Source organism: Colossoma macropomum, unplaced genomic scaffold (genome assembly GCF_904425465.1).
Source record: "Colossoma macropomum unplaced genomic scaffold, Colossoma_macropomum, whole genome shotgun sequence".
In the NCBI taxonomy this organism is placed as follows: Eukaryota; Metazoa; Chordata; class Actinopteri; order Characiformes; family Serrasalmidae; genus Colossoma; species Colossoma macropomum.
Genome location: NW_023494791.1, coordinates 36,770,505 through 36,795,616, shown reverse-complemented (window position 1 = coordinate 36,795,616; position 25,112 = coordinate 36,770,505). Strand labels below are relative to the sequence as shown.

Here is a 25,112-nt window from a genome sequence, read left to right as displayed (position 1 = left end):
CAGGAGACTTTTTCTTCCGCTGTCTTACCCTGTTAACTCAGTAACTCATTACAATCTGATATCTGCTCTTTTGACAGTAAACTGGACTAAATTACCTCAGAATGCAACTCCCTACAGGAGAGGTGAGGGAATCAGCGTGTTTTGCGCTGTTTGTGTGTCGCGTTATCTGCGGTTGTTTGCATATCGGTATAACAATAACGACTAAACTAATGCCTTAAAAAGAATTTTACACCAGATGAACCTGTGTATCGCCCACTACTGATGGGTAGATATATGAAAATGTGTTTTTCATGACATTGCAGAAACAATAAATTCAAAATAAGCTGGAGACTGTGGACAGGAGACAGAACGATATGTTTTGGAACTTTAGCAGTGTTTACATACCACATCAAAATTTCAAAAAAGTGAGGAAAATATTATTTGTATTCATGAGCTTGTTGAATTTGAAATGTATTTATAATTATGAAAAGAATTTGTTTAATCAGGTGTGTCTAAACTTTTGGCTGGTGGTGTATATTGTACAAGTGAACTTATTCTTTACTATTATAGCAAATACGGTATATATCTACATGATGGAAATTTTTACACTAAATTTCATGTTGTCCAACAGGGGAGGCAACTTCTGCAGAATATTGAGATCAGTGAGAGATTAAAGTTCATTATTACTTTAGGTAAGTTCAGTTTTTTATGTCCCAATTTAATGTATGTTCTGTAAATATGTTGATCCCTTAGAAATCTAGAGTTAATACTGTCATTTTGATATGCATTCAGTTTCCACTACATTAATATTTAAACATAATTATATAATTACATAATGAATTACATATTTATGACGTAAGAGTTACATTTACAGAATGGAAGTTGAATGTATCAACAGCTTTGAGTCTGTACCTTCAACTTTTTTCATTTAATGTCAAAAAATGACAAAATTATGTCAAAAATCATAAAATTGGTTTTCCTTTCTGCAAAGACCTGAATGTACATGCAACAACTTTTCATCAAATTCAAATCAGCGTAAAATATTTCCTCTCCTACTTACGAACACAAGTGTGGTACTAATCAAAAGTTTAGAATCCACACTTTCTGCTTGTTTCAATGAGTTACAAGTAAGAACTAATTAATAAAAAAAGTGCATCATGCTTTTAACACCAGTCATAATGTAAGAGTTAAATGGTGGATATGAACATAAATCATTTTTTTTTTGTTCTGCAGGTTGTATGGATGACATAGTCACTGTCCTTGCCGAAGAACATGGATGTCTGGACATCATTAAGGTGAACCTGATTTGGCTGTGCTCATGCGTAACTGGTTAATGGCCCAAGAAATGGCCAAGTACTGCTTGTCTTTTTTTTGTCTTTTATAACTGTAATAAATGTCAGTGTTACTAATACAATAATTCATGTGAATTACAGGAGCTTCCGGAGAATGTGATGGCTTTATTGAGGAAATGCTTGACTTTTCTTCCTTCAAAAAGGTAATCTGCCTCAAATAGTCCATCATTTCCTTCCGGAAGCATGTTCCCCTCTGTTACTGAAGCTCCATTCGTCATGCTGTCGAAAGAGACGGCTGTTATGTTTTATTATTTTTGAGGAAGGCTTGAAGTGTAATTTTTGGGACTTGTGTTTGTGTTTTTGATACTTCAGGCTGACTGCAGGAGCACAGTTTGTTTATTGATTTTTTATGACAAAATGCTAATTTCTGATGTTTCAGATGCATTTTTCTGTATCTTTGCTTTTGGCAAAGGACTTAGCGGAGTTTATAAGTCAGTTATTGTGTCAAAGGATAAACTCCGATCAGGCATAACATTATGACCACCTCCTTGTTTCTATGCTCATTGTCTGTTTTATCAGCTCCACTTACTATGTAGGTGCACGTTCTAGTTCTACAATTACAGACTGTTTCTCTGCATACTTTGTTAGCCCCCTTTTACCCTGTTCTTCAGTGGTCAGGACCCTCATGGAGCAGGTACTGTTTGGGTGGTGGGTCATTCTCAGCACTGCAGTAACACTGACGTGGTGGTGGCGTGTTAGTAGGTGTTGCGCTGGTCTGAGTGGATCAGACACAGCAGTGCTGCTGGAGTTTTTAAACACCTCAGTGTCACTGCTGGACTGAGAACCAAAAACATCCAGCCAACAGCGTCCTGTGACCACTGATGAAAGACTAAAGGATGACCAACACAAACTATGCAGCAGCAGATGAGCTATTGTCTCTGACTTTACATCTACAAGGTGGGCTGACAAGGTAGGGGTGTCTAATAGAGTGGACAGTGAGTGGAAACAGTGTTTAAAAACTCCAGCAGCACTGCTGTGTCTGATCCACTCGTACCAGCACAACATACACTAACACACCACCACCACGTCAGTGTTACTGCAGTGCTGAGAATGATCCACCACCCAAATAATACCTGCTCTGTGAGGGTCCATGGGGGTCCTGACCACTAAAGAGCAGGGTAAAAGGGGGCTAACAAAGTATGCAGAGAAACAGATGGACTACAGTCTGTAATTGTAGAACTACAAAGTGCACCTATGTAGTAAGTGGAGCTGATAAAATGGACAATGAGCGTAGAAACAAGGAGGTGGTCATGATGTTGATGCCTGATTGGTGTAGGTCTATGTTCATAAACAAAAAACAAACAAACAGACGGCAATATTAAGCTATCTGTAAATGCATTTAATTAGATGAGTTTAAAGTTCATGTAACAAGCAAAAATAATACAAGGTAAAAAAGGTTAAAAATGAAAGCGTGGAAATGCTCAGAAGTAGGTTAGAGTAAACAGGTAGGTTTCCAGCTTTTTCTGTCTTTCTGAAATATTTAAAATGTACACAGAGCCATCATCATGGGTAGTAATGAGACTATGATGGTTTGAAAAGCTGATGAACAGCTTAAACCAGTCGTTCCCAACCCCATTTTTGCTCTGCTCATTTTTGTGTTTTCCTGCCAAAACACACTCACTTCAACTCAGAAACGGCTTGTTAATTAGGAGATTAGGTAAGATCAGCTATGTTGGGAGCAGGGCAAATATGCTGCTTGCTTTTTTCAGGATTCAGAGTAATATTCACAATTCAAATTGAACATTGGGTAAAGCTGAATAATAATTACCAGTATTGAATGATGTGGAAAAGATTTTCCAAGATTTTTGGTCATGTCACTCAGCCTCATCCTAATAAGGACTCAGTCCAAGTTCAGAGCAGGGCAAACACTAAAATGTTCAGGGCAGGGGCTTCTCCAGGACCAGGGTTTGGAACCACTGGTTTACACCATAGCTTTGCCAGACATTCTGTTTGAATTACATAATTGAGTTGTTAATATAAACCTCTGTCTCAGACCCACAGGCTGCTGAAGGACACAGTGTTTGAGGGAGTGTCCTGCCTCAACATATTTGTAACCATTTCATATCATAAATTTCTGTGAGGTAGCTTTAGAAGTATTAACCACTTCCACCATCTGGTTCCTATCACAACCACTGTGAACAATTCTGACTTGGTACGCTTCTCCATGGAGCACATGGAGCATTTTACATCCAGGCACTCTGAATGACTTTGTTTATATCGTTATGATTGAAATATGTTCCCATTTGCGTTAAGTGTAATACATGAATTGGTTTTCTACATGAGTATTAAAAAATGCAGGTATATGGAACAAGCAAAAACAATACAACGTAAAGGAAAAGTGTGAGAATGCTCAGCAGTAGGTTAAACAGGTGGACTTTCAGCTTTTATTTAATATTTAAAATGTACACAGAGCCCTCCAAGCATCAGAAGTGGTCATGAGACTATGACGATTTGAAAAGCTGGTGAGCAACATAAACCAAAGCCAGACATTCTGTTTCAATTACATAATTGAGTTGTTGATACTAACCTCTGTCACAGGCCCACCCCAGCGGAGCTGCTGGAGGACGCAGTGTTTGAGGGAGTTTCCTGCCTCTACACGCCCTATCAAATTCCGGTCAGTCTGTTCTCCTCCTCACTGCGCTGTGCCCACCTGGAGCTGCCTGAAGACATCAATGAACTCTGCAAAGGTAATGTTGATAATGCTAAAACAGTGATTTCCTTACAGCACCCTTCATGTACCTCTCCATCATGAATAGCTTTTAAAAATATATGGTTTAGCCTAAAGTCCAAGAGAGCACAATTGGCCTCTCTCTTTCTGGGTGGGTAGGGGGGCCCTACCTCTCCCCCCATTGCTCAGCGCAGGTGTCTGTTAGGTGATGTAACAGAACTGCCAGTTAGCATTCTCTTCCAAGCGTGTTTAACTGTCCAATGGCTTTGCCTTAGCCGCAGTTCGAAAAGATGCAGTGGCTGGCTTCGCATGTCTCAGTGGAAGCTTGTGTTTGCCTTCGTCCTCTGATGTTGGTGGCATTGTGTGATTGGGAGAGTCCTAACTAGTGGGTGGAATTGGATGTGGCTAAATTGGCAAGAAAAGAAAAAAAAAATTGTGTGGTTCACCACCACTGTGGACAATTCTGACCTGGTATGTTTCTCTTGGATGAAGCATTTTACTTTGAACCACTGTGAATGACTTCTTCACAACTTTATGATAACATTATGCAGCGATTTATAAAATTGGTGGTGTTCCCCTTTAAGTAACCTCTTTGCTTCACTTGTAATACATACATTGGTTCTCTGTAATCTCTGCAGTTGACGAGGAAGATTACTTGTCTGAGAGATCCGTGGATGAGGTCTACCACCTGTGGTGTCTGGCAGGAGGAGACTTGGAGAAAGAACTGACCAACAAAGGCATCATACAGTCCAAACCTCCTGTCTGCACCCTGCCCAAGTATACACCTACTCACACTGCACCTTATTTTCAGTAAAATACATTCTTAAAAATGATGGTTCTTCAAGGGTTCTTTAGTAAAGAAAATGGTTCTATATAGAACCATGAACATGCAAAGAACCTTTTGCATGATTAAACAGTTCTTTGCATCATGAAATGGTTCTTCAGATTGATGGGGAATGTGCTGTAGATGGTGCTATACAGAAGCTTTTTGAAAATGGTTCTAAATAGCACCCGAAAAGAGTTCTTCTATTCTAACAAGCTTGAAATCGTAACAATAGAAAAACACTTCTGGGTGCTGTATAGAACCATTTTCGAAAATGTATGGTATAGAATGATCTACAGCACATTCTCCATCAGTCTGAAAAAAAAACATTTGTGATGCAAAGAACCCTTTAATCATGCAAGGAGTTCTTTGTGTGATTATGATTCTGTATTTTGATACAGAACCATTTTGTTTACTGAAGCACCCTTGAAGAACCATTGTTTTTAGGAGTGCTCTGTATACTCTCTCGCTCTCTGGCTAGGTCCCACCCACACTTTTCATGTGTTTAACTGCTTCACAACAGTTGCACCAACTATAATTGCACCATTATATTGAAATATTGGTAGGTGGGACTAAGCATCAGTGAGTACATGAAATAAGTGACCTGAAACATTGCTTCATATACCATATGTAAGAACACGGTTCTGTTTAAACTCATTTTCTGAATGACTAGAACTAGGCTTTTTATCTTGGACAAAAGGCTAAAAATGCCTCTAATAATATTCAGCGATTGGTTTTAAATTAAAAGTATTTACTGAAGAATTCACTATAAAGTATTCATACTAAAGAATATGTTACTTTAATGTCTTGCCGGCTTTGATGTTTGTGTTTTTGGTAGATGTGTGATAAACAATGTTGAACCCAGTGTGAGAAAACGAATCTGTAACATAAAATTTCTGCATACATAAGAAAGGAAATCCTTTATTCCACTTTGCTTTGTGCCTAACAGCAGCCCTTACCCATGACAAACGCATGGCCTCTCTTGGCTTATTGCTTTCTTTCAACACATTTTGTATTGTATCATCAGAATGCAGCACATTTGAGTGCCTTAATGTGAGTGCCATGCAAGTACATGGCAAAGTTTGGGTGCTTCTGGTCAAAAAACATGCATTGTTGGTTTTCTAAGCAAAAATAAATGAGCATATCCGTGACAGAGAACACACTTTTGCACATTTTGATTCACAACAGAATTTGTTGAACAATAACATGGACTGCATGTGTATATTGCGTCCGCGTCACTGCATTTTTGCACTGCGTCTTCTTGCACATATACACACACATATCACGTATCCTGGAAGCTGCAATAATGTTACTGAGTGAGTAAACATTCTTTCAGCCCTCGTTTAAGGCTCATGTCTCTATCTAGACTGCTCCTGTTATTAAAGAAAGTCTCTCAGCAAAATGTCTAATTAGATCCTACAGCAAATTTACTTCTGGTTTTAAAAGGCAGAGAGAAATCCACTGGCTGCTACAAGTTGCTCAAACTTAAGTACAACCCCGTTTCCAAAGAAGTTGAGATGCTGTGCAAAATGTAAATAAAATACAATGATGTGCTAGTCATTTAAACCCTATATTTAATTGAAAATAGTACAAAGATAACATAACAAATATTGAAACTGTGAAATGTTATTGAAATATATGCCCATTTATTATTTTTGATGCCAGCAACATATTTCAAAAAAGTTGGGCAGGGGTAACAAAAGACTGGTGAAGTTGTGTAATGCTGAAAAATACCTGGTGGTTAATTGGCAACAGGTCAATTTAATATAAATAGAGCATCCCTGAGAGTCCTTTTTTAGAAGTAAAGAAGGGGAAGCGTTCACCACTTTGTGAAAGAGAAATAGTGCAATTCAAGAATAAAGTTTGTCATTTCATTGTCTAGGGTACATAATATCATTAAAAGTTTGAGAGAGTCCAGTAAAATCTATGTATGCAAGGGACAAAGCCGAAAACCAGTATTGGCTGGCTCTGATCTTTGGGTCCTCGGGTTGCACTTCATTAAAAACAACCACAATTCTGTAGTGGAAATGGCTGCATGGGCTCAGGAACACTTCTGAAAAATCTACCACCTTCTCTGGGCCTGAGCGTATTTAAGATAGACTGAGGTGAAGTGGAAAAGCGTCCTGTGATCTGACAAATCAAAATTCGAAATTCTATTTTGGAAATAATGGACACTGCGTTCTCTGGGCTAAAGACCACCTGGCTTCTTACTTCTTACTTCTTGATGACGGACAAGTAACCACAGAAACGCCTTGTTTTTAATGTGGAAAGCGCATGGACGTGACTTTGGAAATTACTTGCAAGTCACCGCGGATCTGTGGCAGTAGAAGCTCATGCATGTATCTGCAGTGATGTGTATTATAATGACAAATGAAGTAGTTCTCAAAAGATGCTGGGCTACTTATTGTCATTATTTAATATGTGAGTTTTATTAAAGATTTTTATTAAAACAGTTAGTACTAAAAAAAAAGCATATCGACTAAAATAGAATAGAAAGCAGGTCAAAGCTGACAGGGACCGCGTGTATTAAAAATGTATTTATATAGTTGATAATTGCAATTTTAATTAGAAAATATATAATTTTTTTTCCATTATGGCCTGAGAATTTTTACATACAGCCCTGACCTTTGCTCTATGTTCAGTTAAATAAAGGGTTTAAATGATTTGCACATCACTGCGTTCTATTTTGATTTACTTTTTTTTTTGTCCCAGCTTTTTGGAAATGAGGTTGTACATGGAGTGCAGTATGTAATAAGCCACATATGTAATATCTCCACCCAATTTTTCTGCCATCCTCTCATGTTTTGTGTGGCACTCCCTCAAATGCATATGTGTAATGGAAAGAAGTGAATTCTCATTTTTTCCATGCTCATGGGCCACAAATTTGCATATTTAGGCCCATGTTGGCAGAGTGCGTCCGATTTACACCTGAAACTGGCATAAAAGCTTAGTGCGTCTGACACAGACTGGGTAATTGAAAATACTGCCTAAATAAGAGATGTCACTGGTTGCGGTAAAAGAAACACAAATATACTGAATGTGTTAAAAAATAACCTCTTTTTTAACACATCTGTTTTAAGAATGCAGAAGCCACGCTGTCTGTGAATTAAATACATATGTATAGTTATTGTGATAAAATCCTTCTTTTTTCAAGTATTGGTTGTGATGTGTCTATATAAAAGGTATAAATCTCATTTAAGCTTTTCAGCCATTGCCTACTCAGCCAGCCTTCTTCTAATAATGCAGACCATTCTCTCTAGTTTCATTTTAGAAGATGGAGAGTCTTTTGGCCAAAGCCGGGACCGCAGCTTCCTCCTGGATGACACCACTGTGACACTCTCCCTTTGTCAGCTGAAAAATGTGAGTGTGTCTGTGTGTGGGTCGCTGTCCAATAATTTACGCTTGTTAAAGTGTGTGTACTGAAACATTACTAACACCCCTAACAGAGGCTGAAGGATGTGGCAGGGGAGGCTTACTACCCACTGCTGGAGGATGAGTAAGAGTCACTTTTTCTTTATTCTCCTGAGCATAATAATTGCCCAAATCTTCCCTTATTCTAACACTGAAGCATTTGACACCGGTGATGGCAGACTGGAACCCTTTTGTGTCCTGCAGGCAGAGCAGCTTGCCCCAGTCCAACAGCAATAACGAGCTGTCCGCTGCCGTCAGCCTGCCACTCATTATCCGAGAGAGAGACACTGAGTACCAGCTCACGCGCATTGTCCTCTTCGACAGGCTGCTCAAGGTGAACACACAAATACTCATACATAAAGGATGCACAGGACACCACAGAGGAACACACGCTGCCAGATAACTTTGGTTTTATTCACAGGGGGTTTGTCCTCATAAGTCTTTTCATTGTTTTAATTTACACTTCTATTTCCACACTTCCTGTTGAGCTTCAAAATGATATGAAAGCTGCTACACAAATAATAATTATAACTGTAATGAAAGTCTGTGCCACCTAAAATCTTTTAAGGTGGCCTAGACCTCTGTTATCTTAGCCTATATTTGTGAACAACACAAATATAGCCATTTTATATTTCTTATCCAAAACAACCAGTAAACCTACACTGACTTCTGAGTTTTTACATGTAATGTTGATAAAGGTAAAATAGTGGTAAATCTGAAAAAAAGGTTTTTCTAGGGGACTGTTTTGCCTTACAATGTCCTGAATGTACATTCCTGTCATGAAGGATACAAAAACTGCGTTTCAGGGCAAAACTCAGGCATCAGTCAGCTTTTTTTTCCCCTTGTAAATGTCTCCTAACCATTTCACATAATAGCTTTCTGTGAGGGAGCTTTAAGAGGCATTAAATGCTTTGGACATCTGGTTCCTTTCGCCACCACTGTGAACAATTCTGACTCAGTTTCTTCGGAAATGTCCACTTCACATCAAACCACTCTGAATGATTTTATGTTTTTTTTGAAATTTTGAAAAATTGGTGGAATTCCCCTTTGCATTATAAGGATAAATGTACAGGAAACTGTGTTAACCCTAATAAAAAGTTCTTATATGAATCCTTAGAATCTTGATTGCTTGTAATAGTGCTGACAGTGTTTTTTGGACATTTGTTTGTGGTGCACTGATCTTTTAAAGGAATCGAATTTCACCCAAAATGGTTTACAGAGACATAGACTTTCATTAATTTTTATCTGTTTTAACCTCAAAGATTAAGTGCAAAACTAAAGAACTTAGGACGGGAAATGTTTCTTGGCTGATAGATTTGAAGGAAGGGGAGACATTAATTTCTTCAGTCAACCATTTCTTTTTAACTGTCTGGTTGCACTGAATAGGATAATAGGGATGCTCTGTATCTTAATCTGTCATGATCATATGCTGTTGTTCAGGCATATCCATACAAAAAGAACCAGATTTGGAAGGAGGCCAGAGTGGACATTCCCCCACTGCTCCGAGGACTGGCCTGGGCTGCTTTACTGGGAGTTGAGGCGAGTTAAACATATGAATAAATAAAAAATAAAGTAAGGTGCAGCAGTAATGTTTGATAACAAACATCGCTGTCCAGTTTAAAACGTATTTTGCAGGCTGTATTAGTTTACTTGTGTTTTTAAAACTCCAGTGAGGACTTTTTGTAATCAGCAAAAACCGTTAACAAGTTGGTAATTCTGTATTTGTAAACGATTCTTCATCTTAACTGTCTTTCTGCCCTCAATGACCTCTCCGCTTCCTTGCCTCCTGGCAGCTCGTCTTTATCAGAGCGGTATTTATATAGTGTATTGATTGGTGCTTTGCTGGAAAAGCAGCGTTATACTCATCAGGGACTATCGACATGACCGTTTTCATTTTGCTAACCTCACACAATAAACCAGAGTTGAGTTTGTTGTTTCTTTTCCCCCGTAAGTATCTCAGCCCAGTTTACCATTTCAGCAATACTTGATTGGGCCTTAAAGGTTGAGAGCAGACTTAATTTTCTTTGGACTTGTTTTACAAATTTGCCAATTAAAAGCACCATTCAGTGTTTACAGTAGCCAATATCTTCTTTGGAGGCAATTTCTAGATCATTGATTTTTTTTTGCTTTCGGGTTATTTGTGTAACACATTACCCCAAAATACTGTATTAAAACTTTTGAGCCGTCACTTTGTTTTGCTTTGTTGCAATTTGGAGCCTCCACTACGGCAAATGGTTTCATTTATACTCTATTAGAGCACCTATCAGTGTTGATAATGACAATATGATGTGCTAATCCTAGGTGTGGAAATAACATCAGTGGCTCATATGTCATCATCAATATACTATTGATCTTTAACTGGCGAAGCTTATATGTTTAGTAACTGAAGCGGACAAGGGGTTAGACTGGAACTGAGCAATAAATGTAAAAGGTTGTGATGTTCAGGATGCTTATGTAAAGCTCATGCACAGTCAAATGCAGATGGAAATTAGCTGCTCGCAAACTCTGGTGCAAAGGATATTTTCTTTGCTGAGATTAATGTTTTCAGACTAATGTTTTCCATAAACGAATCTAAATTAATTTCAATCAACATGCGTTTTGGACCCAAATGAGTCCTTACTATACAGCTCATTTGTGCGAGTGTAATACTGCATTTCCATATTCAATGTGCATTTTCTATTGATTTATTTTATTTTCTGGCCTAGGCTTTACAGTTGCAGTGATTGCTTTCATTTTTCATGCTCTTGTAGGGGGACATTCAGGCAAAATATGACGGCATCGACAAGGACACCCCCATCCCTACGGACAGACAGGTATCACTTTGTTGTTGTTTTTGTTGTTGTCTTTAGTGGTCATTTGACTAATTGAAAGTTATCTCGAGGGCTTGTGTTATTCACTGGGCTGATTAATTATTTATACTTAGTGTGAACTTCCAGCTCTAACTCGGCTGGACAGTGAATATCTAATGCTTTGTGAAGACTAGAGTGTGCATTATTGTGAAACTGCTTTGCTGAGATTGAAAGGGATGTGAATATCATCTTTGCTTTATCTGATGATCACATAAAAGCACTCAAGTTTTCCACTTTTGTTCTTTTTCCCCCCTTCAGATCGAAGTGGACATACCCCGCTGTCACCAGTATGATGAACTGTTGTCCTCACCCCAGGGTCACATAAAATTCCGTAGGGTCCTGAAGGCCTGGGTGGTGTCTCATCCAGACCTTGTCTACTGGCAGGGTGAGAAACTAGTGCTGTTATTAAAGGTGCAGTTTCATTAGGGCACCACAAGGTGGCTCTCCAGCTTCACAGTGATTCTACTGTATGTTGGTGGATGTCTGCAGGATCTGCCAAGGCAAAGATTCTCATTAATGAATGAAGGGCCACAGACTAAAGCTTTTAACCCCTGAAGACTTAAGCCTGAAAATAAAAGCCTGGGCACTCTCTTTATATTGATTGGTGTCCTCTAATTCAACCCAAATTCAGCTTTTCAGTTATGCCTGAACATAATATTCAGTCTGAAAGATGAAAATAGGCCACAAAAACACATAAAAATGGAAAATATATTTATTTTTACACCCAAAAAGCATATTTAGAACAAAAAGGTTATTGACCACAGCACATATCTCAAATGGTTGTAAAGCAGTGACGACTATTAGTGCTAGGATTTCAGTTCAGGCCATGTATGTGGAAGTTCTGTCAAAAATGAGGAAAAAAGCACCACTACTGTAATGCAAATTTTGGCTAGCACCCCTATGGGATTCTAGTAATATGTAAGCACTAAGCTAAAGGCAATTCACATGAACATTTTTTGGCCATTATAGATTAAAGACAAACATTTCAAGCTTGTAACACACATATTAACATGTATTTTACCTTGCGTGAAACAGTTTTAGAGGTACCCCTGCAGTAAAGAGCCCTGAGACAGAGTAGATGCTGTGTTCCATTTCTAACAGCTGAGTAAAACCTGGTTAGACTACAGCTCATATTCACAGTCAGTGATGCATCTAGAACTTCCAGGAAGCCTAAAAGTTTCTTTCTCACAAAATTTGCCTCATCTTATGGAAGTCAAGACATGTTTGGTTGATTCCACTGTCAGTTCCTAATTATGCTGGTGGTTAAACTGACGTGTGAGGCCTTCAGACCAGTTCCTGAAGTTCTAGCCAATGAGAGCACTTGCTTGGCTGTATCGTCCTAGATAACACGGAGAAAAAAAATTATTAGATGCGTTTTTCATGGGGCGTTTCAAGAATTTAATGCTTTTGTTTGTAACCAAAACTTAAAAATAGTACTAGACCTGCAGTATTTAAACGCAACAAGCATGTTGATTATATCAAATAAAAATGAACTTAAGATTAGAGTATTTTTTTTTTCTGTAATCATGAGGCTTTCTACATACATACATACATCATCTAAACCGCTTATCCTTCTGGGTCGCGGTGGGGTGCTGGCGCCTATCCCAGCTGTCATTGGGTGGAAGGCAGGATACACCCTGGACAGGTCGCCAGTCCATCACAGGGCAGACAGACAGACATACACACTCACACCTAGGGGCAATTTAGCGTGTCCAATTAAGTTAACTGCATGTTTTTGGACTGTGGGAGGAAACCGGAATAACCGGAGGAAACCCACGCAGACACAGGGAGAAGATGCAAACTCCACACAGAAACGACCCTGGTCACCCGGCCAGGAATCGAACCCAGGCCATTCTCGCTGTGAGGCAACATCGCTACCCACTGCGCCACCGTGCTGCCCGGCTTTCTATGACTTTTTAATTGTAATTTAAGTTTAAAGGGTCAATGGCCTTTCTGTTCACTAAATTTAGAAAGATATAATATTTTCATGTTTGTCATCTTTTTAATTGTTTTTCTTCAGGTTTGGATTCACTGTGTGCCCCTTTTCTCTACCTGAATTTCAACAACGAAGGTTCGGATTTTATTTAGCTCTTCTAAAACGAGGCCATCCAAACAAACACTTCACTCTTCAGTATGTGACCTGATTTTAAAAGCATTTAAACGCTTCCTGTTAATCGCTGATGTTTGTGTCCCTGTGTACAGCACTCGCATACGCCTGCATGTCTGCCTTTATCCCCAAATACCTCTACAACTTCTTTCTGAAGGACAACTCGCATGTCATCCAAGGTGAGTTTTCGGTCTCAGCGCACTAAAATGCATTTCCCGCAATCCTCTGAAACTTCCGTAAAGTCTGCTAGCCTCAGGCCAGTTTTATGTTGGTTTGACGCATGCCAGTCAAAAGGTAAAAGATGTATACCATGGTTGGTGGTGTTGTGCTGTTGTATCTGGCTGCTGTTTCTTTAGAGACTCTTTTTGAAATTGTTATTTGTTATTTGTTTATGCCTGCTGACTTTGTAGCTACATGTTTACATCTGAACTTGCCTTTTCTTTAACAGTGGAAAGGAAATGTTGAGTTCACTGTAACAGTGCCAAATCTGTCTTTCTGACTTCCCTTTTCAGAGTACCTGACGGTCTTCTCTCAGATGATAGCCTTCCATGACCCCGAGCTAAGCAACCACCTGAATGAGATCGGCTTCATTCCAGACGTGAGTGATCTCTGCTTTGATGAATCTTTTAAAGCAGCTCCCTCTACTTCACCTGTGCAAGTGGGAGACAGCTTCAATTGGCATCAAGTGCTTTCTAAATACAAAAACAAGGCAAAAAAGTTTTCGTTAAATTCCAGAAAGCTATGAAAGGGTTCGTTTGTGATGCTTTTTGTTATGTTAGTCCTGCGTTTCATGAGCAGTTGCTCTGTAGTAAATGGAGAAGTGCTGTTAAATTTGTGGCTGTATTGCAAGTGCAGTATGGATTATAATGTATTAAACCACAATGGCTGTGTTTACATGCAAAGATTTTTGCCAATCCGATTGAATATAATCCGATTACAGATCCAGACTGAGGTGTTTATATGCACACTCTACTCAACAATTTGATGGAAAATCTTTGTTTATATGCGCACTACAAGTAATCGGATGCAAAATGACACGCATGCGTGGAGTAGCGCTTAGAGTAAACGTTACCATGACAGCGAACATCATGTGAGGTCCAGTCCACGTGAGATTAGTTTCCATTTGGCGCGTTTGAGTTTTTACTTGCTTTAAAATTATGTCAGACTCAGGAAAACGTCCTTCACGTGTCCTTATTAAAGAAGGCCGAGAGGAAGACGTCGTGTTCTGAGACACGTAAGCTGGATGTCCGTCCCACCGCCGTCTTTTAAAGATCAGAGCATAAACTTCGTCTCCTCTGCAGACCCGTTTCTGCTCCGCCACGCTGAACGGTATAAACTTTCGCCATGACGCGACGCACATGCGCAGAACATACTTACACGTTCCGATTGGAATGTCATCCGATTCAGGCGTTTACATGGCTATTATTCTTCTATTTAACGGATTATTTAGAGGTTTACCCACCTCGTTCAATCGGATAGAAATTGTATTCCGAATGGCCTCAATCGGACGAGACTATTCCGATTGAGGTGTTTACTTGGACGTATTCTATTCCGATTGAGCTATTAGTCGGATTATTAACGGATTATCAGGCTGCATGTAAACGTGGCTAATGTCAAACCCCTAATGTGGATGATTAAGAGGGCTGTCAACTTAACTGCAGATATTAAATATATCCTCAAACATTATCCTGAAGAATTGTGGCTTGATGATCGTTAACCAAAGTCAGATTTGGAAAAAAAACTTAAACAATATGTCTAAAGGAGTTAAAAGTCATCAAACTTTTCTGCCTGATCAGGGCTATATGGGTATTTCAGACCACATGGTGACCGACATAAACAATAGCATGGCAGCAGACTTTTATTTTCTGGCAGAAGTCAGAATTTTATTCTTTCTGAGATCATGGAGGTAAAGTTATAATCAACCAGGAGTAACTGCAGCAATCATCCAATGCTGTTAGCATTCGCTAATGTGTAGTGTTAGTATTTTGACTAGGTATTTTATTTTATTTTTTAATTATAAAATAAATGTGTCACATTGATTTTACCACGGTTTTGGGGTGTTGTTGTGCTAGCTAGCTTGCTCACTGGTAGTCAATCAGGCACAACAAGGTCGAAGCACACCAGAACCCTGTTCTGGGAGTAAAAGTTGGAACAGAGCAGCATTCTTAACTAAATTTTATAGCGAAATTGGGTATAGATGTTTTACAGTGTTTTAAAGTGTAAGCATGAAACAAAGTGTCCGCCACCTGTTCAGCAAATGGGAAGTTGTGCTGCAGCAAGGCCCGCCCACCTAGTCTCCATGATAGCGACTTTAAATGCACAGTGTGTTTGGGTTTTGAAACTCCACAACTGGTAATTAAAGTGGTAGTTTGCTTTCTGATTTCCTCAAACATTGGCATTAAGTTGGCATTAAGTTGGATATCTAGTCTACTCAATGTAATTTAAATTTTTGATGTTTCATGTCATCATTTATCAGTGAGCTCAGCTAAAAATGTCTATGATAAAACAGCATGTTAGCCAGTGTGACTCGAGTCGAAGATAATGACTGATACTGAGCTCGCTAGCATGGTAACATCAGCCATTTATTATGAGCTTGCTAGTTATCTAAATATAAAGTCACTTAAGGTAAAAGTAACTGGACACTGGAGGTTTTTGACTGTCAGGCTCACATAATGAGAGATATAGTTTAGTATATGTGTTGCAGTAGTGGTTGTGTTTGATGTTTTGTTGGCTCTTTGTTGTTTCTTTCCCTCTCCATAAAAATGTTATCATTTATATTTATGAAAAGTAATTAAATTGTTTTATGTGTGTGGATTAGGGCTTGATCAAGGCATTCAGCATTACAAGGTCTGTAATGGACTTGCCTAGGCTGGATAGAGACCTTGATTTATTTGCAACAGTCAGTCAAATGTACCGCTGTTGGCAACAGGCCAAATGTAAGTGATTTTGTTCTTTCAGCTTTAACAAAAAAGGTTAGAGAGGCCTAATGTGAGGTAATTATGTGAAGCTTCTAAGAAAAAACAATCAAGTGTTTAGCTTTTGAAACATTCCGGTATTTTTAAGTGCACTAGATAGCATAAAAATCTATAAATGAAAAGGTTATTTTTAAAATATATATCAGCATGAACATGCACCAGAACCTGGCAAAAACACTGGTCATTTCTACCCTTGTGCAGTTTAAAAAGCAAGAAAAGTATAAAGCATGAAAAAAACTAGGATGACAGCTCCTTTAAAGATCAGTCTTCGTTATTACTTTGACCATTCATGTTTGTTGGATCATGAGAATGGTTCACCCAAACACCCACAGAAACTCATCTGGAACTGTGATTGGTCAAAATGCTCATATCACACAGTAAAAAACATTCATTTGTGATAGGACATTGCATTGTATTAATATTGCAAAGGCTGGTATCATGGTAACGATTGATAAACAGTATATTGTGCAGCCCTTCTGTATATGAATTTAGCGTTTAGCTCCTTCACACAAGAGTGAAGTGGGAGTGTCTCTAATATAACACCTACCAACTAAACAAACAAACAAAAAAACACGCACATAGGCACACAGTCAGCTGCATCACCTATTTTCTATTCAATTTTTGGCGTATATGTTTTAACCTTATCTGACTTTATGAAAATTTTTAATGAAAAGCACAGATGCAAAAAGGCAATTATGTAAGAGTATTATATTATCTAACTACCCATTAAAACTATTTCACCTTTTGCAAACGCATGGGTTTTGTGAGCTCCTTCTGGTGTGAGTTAGTGGTGACTTGCAGGCTAATAGTGCCCCCTAGTGGAGAAACTCCAGCCTTCTACGCACACTGTAGATCAGTGAGTTCCAAAGCCATGTCTATTTGCTTTACATATTACAAAACACAGCGTTTTCTGTCATCACTCTGGGATTCAGCTTTCAATGTCTATTGGAAACCATATAGTATCATATTTTAATAATTTTACAATCAGGACACTTCAGCTGTACAGAACATGCTGAGAATTTATTTTAGAGAGTATGTCACATTCTAATAAATCAGCAGAGACAGTGGTAAATGTACTAATTCATACACTAATGGCTTATTAATTCCCTGTAATAATGCATTGTTTTAACAGTAAAAGGGAATAAAATAGTATGTGTAAGCATTTTATATTATCTAGCAATGATGTCGTATGTAAACGTTGCTAAAATCTTAAATTGTAACGTGAACCCCCCATATATGGAAACTAAGCTGCAAAAGCAGCTTGTTTTGAATTTGAACTGATTTTGTGATGTCACAAAAAACTGCTCATTTTCATATGTCCACTTATTCAAACCTCCTTATTTAAGTTCAGCCCTGCCCATTCACAGATAGGAGCATTTCAGCCCAGACTGCATTTTGAACAAGGCATTATACAGAACATGCAATCAGAACCATTAGAGTCCATTAACATGTATTAGTCTTAAAGGCGCAGTAACAAAAACAGCCTGTCTAGTTTCTAATGAATAAAGAGAGGTTGAAAATGTTGGACTATTTATGTTATATAAAACCACACAGATGTTTAAATTGAACTTAAAAAATAAAATACATGAAAAATTGTAAAATATGGACCCTAAAAGTGGTCTTCTCTAGTTTTCTATCAGTTTTCGTTTCTCAAACACACAGTCTTTGAAGCGTCCGATATCCGATTACATCGCCGGGGTCTAGTTCTCACATCCAGCTGACCCTGAGATTTCAGCATCCACTAAGTTTTCCCTTAGCAAACATGAGTATGCACACACCCACACACACTCACTAGCTGGTAATTCATTTCAAATGTAATGAAGACTGGGCTTATCTCATTCCGGGACTCCCCCATGACCTCTCTGTCTGTCTGCTTCTTTCTTTTTGTCTCTCCTACGCTTTCTCCCTCCTCCTTTTTACCTCTTTTGCTCATTCTGTTCTTCTGTCTTCCTCCGAGCCCTTCCAAGGTTAAAGCTTCTGAGACTTTAGCAGTGCAGCCAATCCTACACTGATTGATGTGTGACCTCCACACACTGACCTCCAGGGGACAGTAGGCTTCGCATCCCCACTAGTCCCCAAAACCCTCATTGGTGTGAAAGTGGCAAAGATCCGTGACCTTCTGGCTTCATCCAGGCTCTATCAAATCCAAGGAGCCAGTGAAAGGCCTATTAAACGATGAAGGGTGGGAATTAACAATGAGTCATTGCGTGAAGAGAGACATTGAGCTGATGTTCTTTTCGGTCCCTGAACAGCTGTCATTGTCCTCAACACAATGCGAATACAAAGCCAGACTGTACTGTATGAGTGTGTGTGGTGTGCTGCTGAGCTTGGCTCCATTGGCGTTGGGTTCTTTTAGTACGCTTGCCATGAATCTCAATGAATTGCACAAAAATTTCAATTGATTTTTTCTCTCACTTTAAGACCACATAACCTTGGAGACTTTAGTGCCATTCCTCGTCCTAGACACAATGCTTGGTTTTCAGAATGAAAGGCTTGGAGCTTTATTTTCATAGTCTGGGCTGAATAATATTTGATCTAGTCATGTTCAGTCGTTGTTCCATCGAATCGTTTATAAAACATGAATACATTCTGCAAGTTCAGTGTTGTTTCACAAAGCATTGGGTTTTTTTTTTGGCTGTGTAAATGCTAATATTCCCTGGGAGATGAACTGCTTTTATGTGGTCATATTAACTTTGGCCCTCACATCAAGATGTGATGGCCATTGTTTACAAAGGTTTTGTTTTTGTGTGTTTTAGAGCTACAAAATGAACTTCCAGAGAATATATTGCAACAGGCTGAGGCTTTGGGAACGTTTTAGAAACATTTCATGAGATCATGAATTTTAATGTGTCTTCATGCCTTCAGGGCCTCTTTGTTTTCAGTCCCTGCTGGTCTGAGAATACTGTAGTTGTTGACCTCAGTAGTAGAGGCAGGAATCATTGAGGAGACCCCGCAATGAAATCATAATATAAACTGCAATCCCAAAGCATTCGTATGTGAAATGCTAAGAAAAACTGAAAGCAGTAGTTTGGTAAATTCTATTTGGCTTGTATTTAAACTGAAAACTTTGACGTTTGAACTTAGGAACTTTTTTTAAAATGGAATATTTTGCCATTCCTCCATTATACAAGTCTTCAACTGTGCAGCCGTACACAATTGTTGTATTTTGCACTTCATGATGTGCCACGTTTTCAATAAGAGACATGTCTGGACTGCAGGCAGGATGGTCCTTTTCTTCCTTGGCATGGAGGATGCAAGATCCATTATTTCCATAAACAATCCGAAAGGCGGACTCATCAGACCACAATACACATTTCCACATTTCCATCAGTCTATTTCAGATTAGCCTGAGCCCAGAGAAGTCGTCAGTGTTTCTAGATGTGTTGACGTGTCCTCTGCTGTGCATAATACAGTCTTAAGTTGCATTTGTGCAGTGATGAACGCTGTTCAGTCACAACAGCTTGTTGCAGTACTCACAAGCCCATGTGGTGTTATCCATCACAGATGCATGTCTGCTTTTCAATGCAGTGACGTCTGAAGGATCAAAGGTCGCAAATATTTGTATTATTGTATTTGTATTTCTGTAGAAACATATTGCCAATAAAGTGTAATGCTCTGGAGCAGCCGCACATGAGCCTAAGGTCACGATGCCCAGTACCAAGTATCAGCTAGAGGGGCATAAAGCCACCCAGCAGTACTCTTGAATACAGTCAAATCCTCATAGCAATGTTCTAACAAACGTTAACAATTTAAGCAATAGAACAAGAGAGGCAGCGTGTTATCACAAAATAATATCATGGCTGTGATTCGGCCACAGCCGTTAATCGTCATAGATGTGGTGTTATTCAGGATAATGTACAACCTTGAGTGTTCTGTTGTTTTTATACAACTGCTCTGCAAAATAAACAAAAAGGGAAAGAAAAGAAAACCATCAAACTAATGTGCTTTAATTTTGGCAAATTCTTACGTAGTGCGTCAAAGCAGGTTTTATATTGGATGTTTACTGGATACTTGACTTTCCGCCTTTGATTTCTAATGAAATAAACATCCAAAAAATGATCAGATCTGTATTTTCTAACTCCTGAAAGACAAGAACGAAAGAGAACGAACTTCAACTAAATGTATTTCAAAAACGCCCATCAAAGCATAATGTTTTGGAAACGCAGATCACTGACGCTTTGTCATTAAGGGAATGTCTAAAAAGTGCATATTTCTCATGTATTAAGGCAAAATAAAGCAAATTCACATCAAATCAGTACTACAATTTCCTAGTTAAATGAAGCTGCTTTCTTTACTACAAGTGATGTGATTTTGCCCTTTTACCTAAATACACGAGGGACTAAAGCGTCACTGATCTGCATTTCAGAACCATTAGGTTTAGCAAAATTTAACGATGGACATTTTTAACGATGAACAATTGATTGTAGCTTGTTCTCTGCCTTTCATGAGTGAAAGTGTAATTTTGAGGAGAGAAAGCTGACTGTCCTACTAATGTCATTGTTTGTGATTGAATGTGGTAAAATAGAAACTGATTCAATTGTTGTGAAAAAACTGCTATTGGGAATAACAGTACACCTAGAGCACTTCTCAACCAATCAGGTTTTGCTGTCAGAACTAACTGTTGTATATTAAAATAGTAAGTGACTGGTGTTACATATACAAGCATATAAATCCTGTAAATCTCTTCAAACATCTCAACGCTATGTTGTATTTTTCTTCCATCTCAGCTCAAAGTTATGTTGGCACTCAGCACTATCGTGGTATCAGTGTGGCACTTGGAGTGCATTTTCTGATTGGAGTCTACCATCATCTTAATTTAGAGCTGGCGATCGCAGGCTAGTCCTATCAGGGTGAGCCTTACCCATGAAGCTGCGGGATGTGGAGAAAGGGAGCTGGGCTGTGCTTAGCTAAGCTGGCCAAACTAAAAAGCTGCAGCCTCATGCTCTCTCATTACTCCCAGCCCCTCCGAGCCTAGCCAAGAGGAAACGGCCAGCTTCCCCAACCACCAATTAACTAGTGGGACTGATTCCATCTCTGCCCCTCCCTCCCTGCTGAAACAAGCTGTTGTTAGGAAGGATGCTGGAGAAAAGGGTTGCCCTCCTGTGTTAAAAAGAGTATTTTAATATCTTTTATTTATACCCGGTAGGGCCACTCAGCAGTATTCACTCCTTTCTCACCCTGTTGTGCTGGCTGTAGGACTAGGGCACAGCAGGGCAGCTGTTTTGCCTGGAAAAGCACAGGATTAAAGTGCTTCTATATGCTGTATTTTATTTTTTTTCCTGAAGTTTATATATAACATTTTGTGTGGTTTTATGTAACTGCTATAGTTCAGGTATTGTAACAGTGCCTTTACTGGTATATGTAAATGACCTCTGTTGTAGTTGGCTGAGCCCCTTACAAGTGAAATGTATGGAACAAATTGTTCAGTTTGGATTCAAATTCTGGAAAAAGTGAATTCATCTAAGTCTGCGCTGTCACACATATGCTTCCCAGCAGCCAGGAACAGTACAACGTTTAATCATGTTTCCTCAAATCCTCCCCTCTAATAACTCAGACTGTCTGCAGTAACAACACCCCTTATCATATTAACGTGCAGGTGAGCCAAACTTCTGTAGGAGGAATGATGGTCATACATAAACATGTATTGCACAACTATGATGAATTCAGAACAGGTGGCGTTTGCAGCTAAGTTTACAAATAAGGACTGAATGAACATTCTGAGACCTGAGCAGTGTTTACATAGTACAGGAAACTAACTTAAAAAAAAACAAAAAAAACAGGGAAGTTTAAATTTTCTATGATAGGAGCCCATTATTTATGTTGCACAAGGAGACTATGCCAGTGGGTAGTAGAAAACTCTTGAAATTATGGCCTCTCATTTCTAGGTTAATATCTGTAGTACCCAGCCTGGTTTCTGGTCCCCAGCTATGGAGCCTTAATTGACTGCCACTCTGACTAATGAACCCCTTAGAAAGTGCTTTTTCCAAACTGTACATTCAATTTGCATATACAATTTGTTTCTGTTTGCATGAGTTTGCGTGTTTTTTTCACATCTTGTAAAGTTATATAGAAAAGGAAAGCATTTCCACATTTAATCAAATTCTTCATTTCTCTCCACAGCTTTATGCCATCCCATGGTTCTTAACAATGTTCACTCGTAAGTACAGCCACTTACTCATACACTATATGGCCAAAAGAATGAGCTTGCATGATGTTTATAAAAAGCACTGACAGTAAGAGCTCTGGAGCAGCTATGCCAAGCCTAGGGTCACCATGACCAGTGTCAAGCATCAGGTAAAGAGGTATAAAGCTCTGAATCATCGGGCTGTGGAGCAGTAGAACTGGGTTCGGTGGAGTGGTGGCATTTGTGATCCAAAACTAATCGCATAAAATCAGTACTTACTTGAGCTCACTAATGCTCTTGTGGTTAAATACAATAAAATTCTCACAACAGTGTTCTGACATCCATTATAAAGCCTTCCCAGAATAGTTGAGGCTGTTACTGCAGCAAAGTGGAAACAAAGTCCCTATTAATACCCTTGACTTCAGAAGAAACGTTGGTGAAGTGATGAGTTGCGGCCTCTTTTCACATCAGAATGAAAGTCAGGCAAAATGAAATCTCTCTTGAAAAACCTTGATTTGAACTGTTGAAATTAAGGCATAAATCTATACTTTTTTAGATAAAAAAGTATATATCTTCAACAAGCAGTTACCCAGTTAAACTAGTGTTGTTGCAAGAAAACCCCATTTAAATGTTTGATAGTTATGATTTGTGCTATAATGCTAGTGTCAAAAATAAACCTATGAAATCATTTTGTTCATTAAAACAAATACTAGAAACCCCACAAGTCTGCTCTGCCTCCTAAAATAATCAAAACATTGTGCTGTTGCCTAAAACTATAGAACTGTTGTACCCTCCATCCCCTCCTCCTCCCACTCATTTGATGAGGTGTGAAATGTTATTTGATATCTTTGATGAAAAGAGGATAACTAGGTTCATATCTTGTCTCTGCATGTTGCAAATTGCGTCCACGGTAATAAGACATCTTGTACTCTTTTTCTATGAAGTGTTTCTCAGAATGTGCATTTCCAAAACAATCCTCACTAATGGGCCATAATGACCAATTGTTTCATCAGGCGTAGTTTCCATTATGCTGAAAATTGTTAAATAGCAATTTGCAACATGATCATGTAGGGAAAAAAAAAATCTATTTCAGGCCCTTGTATTGATTTTGAAATGTCTCATTCAGTGAGAAAAATGTCGTCTAATCTCTTTCGATTTGGTTCTGTGACCAGCCTCTATTCCACGTCTGGGTGAAATTGTGGAATAACACCCTCGTTGCATTGCGGTTCGTGAGGAGAATGAGAAGAGTGCCAGCTTATTACTCGCCTTTCTGGGGCTGATGGTGTGAAACGTGGCCCTGTGACCCCCACTTTCGACTGTGTGGGGCCGAAAACCCCCCAGAGACTCTCCTGACTGATCCTTGCTCTGCAGTCCAGTGAAACAGCACTCAGCCACCTTATAGACTTCAGCTTTCCCTTTCCATTTAGAAACCCATGGCTTTTCAGCTACTACTCATTTTAGCTTAGAAGTCAGACTCACACAAACATCTCCCACTGTTTTGTTTTCCCGTCTCGTACCAGGTCTTCAGATGGCCTAGAGCTCTTGTTGTTAACTAGATTGTGGTATGAGATATAATAGCAGACCATTGCTTTACATCTTAATCAAATTAAAGAGATAATTCAGCAAAAATACAAATTTGCACAAATGTTCCCTTACCCCAAAAATAAGCAGTGAGCCAAGATGTTATTTACTGTAACACTGGAGCTACAAGGATATTGTAGCTGATAAATACAATGTAGATAATTTCCATTTTTATTATAGTTAACAATGCCATGCAGTGTCAGAAACCAATTAACCAAGTCCATTTGAGATCACTTACCAACTCCACCTGGATTGAGGCAAGTGTGTGACTTAGGTGTGCAGTTTGCACAGTGCTAATTGGTGGGACATATGCTTCCATTACTTGTTTGCTACTTTAGCCTCCAGTTCAAAACTGAAAAAGCTTTGTAAAAAAGGTTCATATTATAAATGCGCTGTGGTTGCACTCAAACGCATCAACGCCATCCCTTTCTTTAATGTTGTTGTTTTGGCGGTAACTGTGTTTATGTAACACATTATATTAATTTGCAGCCACTTGACACATTTGAATCATGTAAATTTGAAGCACAGTTGAACATGAAACATGTCTTGGTTGAGCAACCGCATTTAATGTAAGGGAAACATTTGATTTTTTGGTGACGTGTCATTTTAAAGGGCCCATATCCTGCATTTTTCCAGGTATTTTTTTCCTGAGGTCCACTTACAATATTAATGTATGTTCATGCACCAAAAGCACAATGCATTTCATTTCAACATGTCAATTTTGAACCTCTCTCTCTCCAACCCCTCTTTATCCCATAGAATTAAACAAGCTGTTTTGTTACTGTGCCTTTTAGGCTGAAATGTGTAATTGGTTGGCTGTCTTCTATTGTGTCTTATTCAAAAAGCAGGTTAGGCTAAAACATCCATGTAACTTCCATATGACTGGGCAGGGCTAAACTGCTGTAGGCTAGGTAGGTGGATATATGAAGCGTTGGTTTTTGTGACATTACAAAAGCTATGATTCAAAATGCCTGTTTTTGCAGTTTAATTTCCATATATGGAACTGGACATCTTGAAACTTTACCAGTGTTTTCACACACACACACACACACACACACACACACACACTTTCTAAACTGCTTATCCTTCTGGGTTGCGGGGGGAGCTGGAGCATGTCCCAGAAGTCATTTGGCAGAAGGCAGGAAACACCCTGGACAGGTTGCCGGTCCATCGCAGGGCAGACAGACAGACAGACAGATACATTCACACACACACACACACACACACACACACACACACCTAG

General features: G+C 38.9%; 1 protein-coding gene across 1 annotated transcript in view; it reads left to right on the top strand.

Annotated features, from left to right (window-relative positions):
• The window catches only part of tbck (TBC1 domain containing kinase), a 90,110-nt gene that overhangs the window by 14,002 nt on the left and 50,996 nt on the right, over window positions 1-25,112 (top strand). Inside the window, exons 7-21 of the mRNA XM_036574968.1 lie at window positions 611-671; window positions 1,213-1,274; window positions 1,413-1,474; window positions 3,870-4,018; window positions 4,638-4,776; window positions 8,083-8,182; window positions 8,269-8,318; window positions 8,438-8,567; window positions 9,674-9,772; window positions 10,984-11,046; window positions 11,341-11,467; window positions 13,103-13,153; window positions 13,285-13,368; window positions 13,702-13,787; window positions 22,285-22,321. Of these exons, the coding sequence (XP_036430861.1) occupies window positions 611-671; window positions 1,213-1,274; window positions 1,413-1,474; window positions 3,870-4,018; window positions 4,638-4,776; window positions 8,083-8,182; window positions 8,269-8,318; window positions 8,438-8,567; window positions 9,674-9,772; window positions 10,984-11,046; window positions 11,341-11,467; window positions 13,103-13,153; window positions 13,285-13,368; window positions 13,702-13,787; window positions 22,285-22,321 (1,300 nt within the window). The remainder of the gene's footprint in view (window positions 1-610; window positions 672-1,212; window positions 1,275-1,412; window positions 1,475-3,869; window positions 4,019-4,637; window positions 4,777-8,082; window positions 8,183-8,268; window positions 8,319-8,437; window positions 8,568-9,673; window positions 9,773-10,983; window positions 11,047-11,340; window positions 11,468-13,102; window positions 13,154-13,284; window positions 13,369-13,701; window positions 13,788-22,284; window positions 22,322-25,112) is intronic.